This window comes from Babylonia areolata, chromosome 14, assembly GCF_041734735.1.
Source record: "Babylonia areolata isolate BAREFJ2019XMU chromosome 14, ASM4173473v1, whole genome shotgun sequence".
Lineage (NCBI taxonomy): Eukaryota > Metazoa > Mollusca > Gastropoda > Neogastropoda > Buccinidae > Babylonia > Babylonia areolata.
In genome coordinates this window covers 3019965-3024412 of record NC_134889.1, presented here as the reverse complement: position 1 = coordinate 3024412, position 4448 = coordinate 3019965, and the positions used below count along the sequence as shown (strand labels likewise).

Genomic DNA, 4448 nt, shown 5'->3' with positions numbered 1-4448 from the left:
ATTGCCTTGAACTAAAAGAGAATTGCAATAGTTTTTGACTTTGTTGGACACAAATTTCTAATGAGGCTACCCCCCAAACCCCTCCTATAAAGTGTGCACCTTTCAGACAATGATTAGACAACGCCTTACAATCTTATTGTGAGACAGCAGTAAATAGTTAGTTAGTTAGTTAGTTAGTTAGTAAGTATGTGTGTGTGTGTGTGTGTGTGTGTGTGTGTGTGTGTGTGTGTGATGACGAAAAAAAGGCAAATATATAAGCAATAGCAATAAATCATTAAACAATATATACCCACTAAAGATGTTCATGTTGTAATATCGCTATCTCATTCTTAACAAATAAATCATCAAAATGATTTACGACCATGCAGTACACCAGGTACAAAGACAGAAATACACTGGGGAAAAACTGAGATAAACGGTGGTTCTGGTCGATAAGTTGTTTGTCAGTGTTCCTGGCTGAAACGTGGCTGGCTGCTACAAAACAACAGTTCTTTACTTTGATCTGGAAATGACCGCTGCACAGATGAAACGGCAGGGTGCTGTGCGAGGATGTGTTTGCCGGGTGTGAGTTCGTTCGTCCAAACACAAAGCACGGTGGTCTGAGCAGTTTACTCTCCAAATTGGGCAACTTGTAAACATCATCTCGCTCACCAAGCACAGTTCAGTTCAGTTCAGTTACTCAAGGAGGCGTCACAGCTTTCGATCGGACAAATCCACATACGCTACACCACATCTGCTAAGCAGATGCCTGACCACTGAGCTGAATGGAAGGAGTGGCAGCCGCGATAATATAAACAGGCCGTCGCGCGCGGCAGTCGGTTCTCCATCTTGCTAGAGGCTGGCAGCGTACATTTCACTGCTGGACAGTAGTTGAGTGTAGACATTTTCAGCAAAATACTTAATCGTTGTTTGGCAATAAACTGCGACAATAGGTATGGGAAAGAATATTATTTGTTAAAAAAAAAGAAAAGAGAAAAATGAAAAGAGAAAAAAAGAAGCAAACGATCTGTTATTTTGACATCTCTCTGTCTCTATCACAGTCTCAGTCTCTGTCTCTCTGTCTCACTCTCTCTCTATGTCTGTCTCTCTCTCTATCTATCTCTCTGTCTGTCGTCTGTCTGTCTGTCTGTGGACATCAATTCATCAGATTTAGATCGTGTGTAATTCGTCTTTTTATCCCCATCACAAGGTATTGAACAGTATAAAACTTGTAATACTTGTGATGGGGATAAAAAGATGAATTTCACACAATCTAAATCTGATGAATTGATCTCTCTCTCTCTCTCTCTCTCTCTGGCGAGGGAGGTTGTCAGGTTGTGCTCTCGATGTTCGCTAGATTCTACATTCTACATGATTCATCGTGTATTGTAAATAAAATAAAAAAAAGAAAAAAAAGAAGAAGTGGTGTGTAGTTTCATACCGGACTTTTCTAATTCATCGTCGATGTTATGTTATGTGATCAGCCATGTGCTCATGGATGTTCTCAGATTGTGTGTGTTAGTCTTTCACTGGTTCGTGCTGAGTGGCCCGCCATCATGACACAGCGGACTGCCACAGCAAGGTTCTGTGGCCAGCATGGATCGACTGACGCGATCCATGCAAAAGACTGAAGTCACAGCGTTCAGGGATCAGTTTCTTGAACGCATAACATACACATTGCACCCTATACAGAAAAAAATTGATTCTGTAACCGAATATATGCCCCACTGGCACTTTTCACTGTTTCAACGTTATGTTGGGACGTATGATCCCAAAGAAGTGTCGTGCACGTGGACCGACATTGCCAACAATCGGCAAAAATATGCTGAACCCTTGCCTATTGACTATAGTACCCTTCCCTCAGATTTATTTCAATCAACGTTGGAAATTTGTTTGAAAAATAAACCACAGAAAAAGTTATTGAAGGTTGACATACACTACACAACCAACAAGAATCTGGTGCAGGGCCACGCGTGCGGTGCCTGGTAGACGAGGAATTCCACAGGCTGCGTACCATCGTCCATACGTTAGCCGCTGACCTGCCCAGTACACGACCCCGCCGGCCCCTGACACGCAGAGCTACACAGCAGCAGACTCGGGAAGACTTGCAGACAGACCACCAAGTCAACACACTTCTCGCCACATCTCCCGACAGAGCTACACCACATCTCCCGACAGAGCTACACTACAGCAGACTCAGCGGGACGCACAGACAGGAGACCAAATCAACACGCCTCTCCCCTTAATTCCGGAAAACCCCAATCCCCCCACCCTTTCTCACTGCCCCTCTCCACCTCACAGCCCCTCACTTGATGGCTTGCTCTCCCACAGTGCTCCAGCAGATGGCGGTCTGACGACGCCATTCTCTGCAGACACACCCACCCCAGACACCACCAACAGTGACATCTCCATGACAGAAACTGCTGAAAACCATACGACATACAACACTGGCAAAAGCGACACAGCGACGGAACATCCCGACATAGACATAGTAAGTGATGACCAACAGACTGCAGCAGACAACAGTAACATTGACAACGTCAGTGATGACCAACAGACTGCAGCAGACAACACTGCCATAGACATAGTAAGCGATGACCAACAGACTGCAGCAGACAACACTGACATAGACATAATAAGTGATGACCAACAGACTGCAGTAGACAACACTGACACAGACATAGTAAGCGATGACCAACAGACTGCAGTAGACAACACTGACATAGACATAGTAAGCATTGACCAACAGACTGCAGCAGACAACACTGACATAGACATAGTAAGTGATGACCAATAGACTACAGCAGACAACTGTGACATAGACATAGTAAGTGAGGACCAACAGACTGCAGTAGACAACAGTAACACTGACAACATCAGTGATGACCAACAGACTACAGTAGACAACAGTAACACTGACAACATTAGTGATGACACCAGCAACATTGACAACATCAGTGACCAACAGACGGCAGAAGACACCAACAATGACAGTGCTGCTATGTCTACAACCTGCAGCTGCTGTCAGGGCGACTTCATCCCCAGGGAGGATTTCCTCAGACAACAACAATCCCTGGAGGCAGAAATCTCCGCCCTGAGGTCAGCTCTACGTCAGGCAAGACAGTCCTTCAAAATTGAACTAGATGCCCTAAGAACGCAAATGCACCATCAGACAACCTCACCTCCAAAACAACGAAACCCAAGTCAAAAAGCTCTCATTCCAAATCCCCAAAACAACGCCCACCCCAGTCCACGGAGCCCCTCCCGCCGGACACACCTTCATCCATGGCAGCGGACAGTGAAAGTGATAGATTAATCAACACTTCGTCCAGCAGTGTACCAGCCCCCTCCCTTAAGTCACCTCTCCCCACCGCCTCCCCTCTCCAGATGACTACTGTTGAAAGGGCACGACAGTAGTACTTCTTGGGCATCCCACAGCCAGTCGTGTTGACCATGCACATTGCACCCCTCCCACTCCCACTGACAAACACCAGACAGTGTCTACCAAAGACATGACGGTCTTCAGCCTCACGGAGTGGCTTGCTCGGCAAACCCCGTCACACACCGTGAAGAAATCAGTCTTTCACGTGGGTGTCAACGACTGCTACGAGCCCCAAACAGCAACAGAGGACAAAGGTGTGACCAAGCAGCAGTGGGTGACCCTCATTTCCCAGTGTCACCGGGTATTCCCCAGGGCGGCAATACAGGCGTCGTCCATCATCCCTGCCAAAGGACGACACCCACTGAATGCCATCATAGGTCCCAGCAACATCAGTCTGAGAGAGGCCTGCAGCGACATGAAGGTGTTGTACACTGACCATCACAACACCTTCACCACATTGAAGGGGGCCCCGAGACTGGCGCTGTATTCCAGCGTTACGGAACCCAGTAAGAGGGACGTGTTACATGTTTCCCAAAACCTCTTCTCCCCAAAACGACCTCTTTTGCCCTTTTGAAACATATGGAGCAATGCAACCTCTTTCATCACTGACAGTCCCGCTTTCGCCGTTATCACTCTTGTCACACAGCCTTAACCCGACTTTGTGACACGTGGTTATCTGCAATTAATCATAACAAGGTCACTGGAACAGTTTTCCTCGATTTAAAGAAGGCTTTTGATCTGGTGGATCATGAAATACTGATAAACAAATTGAATGAGTATACTCAAGACCAGGCAGCTGTCTCATTCTTCCGGTCTTACCTGGAAAACAGAACACAGCGTGTTTACTTAAATGGCACCTATACTTCCGAAGGTCATGTAGATCGTGGTGTACGGCAAGGCTCTATTCTTGGACCCCTATTCTTTTGTATCTATATAAACGACTTGCCGATGCACATATCACCTTGCTACGACATCTGCGACTGCTCGCTGATGACAGTTCTCTTCATTTTAATGGCGCTAACATCGATCTTGTACAACCATCGCTACAACAGGGAGTAAATGACATCTCAGACTGGTGTTACCAAAA

The 4448-nt window shown here is 46.3% G+C and overlaps 1 protein-coding gene across 1 annotated transcript in view; it reads left to right on the top strand.

Moving 5' to 3' along the window:
• LOC143289408 (uncharacterized) overlaps positions 1-3935 on the top strand; it is a 35703-nt gene extending 31768 nt beyond the window's left edge. The window contains exons 9-11 of the mRNA XM_076598373.1: positions 2311-2470; positions 2873-3094; positions 3474-3935. Coding sequence (XP_076454488.1) covers positions 2311-2470; positions 2873-3094; positions 3474-3935 — 844 coding nt within the window. The remainder of the gene's footprint in view (positions 1-2310; positions 2471-2872; positions 3095-3473) is intronic.
• The last annotated feature ends 513 nt before the right edge of the window (positions 3936-4448 follow it).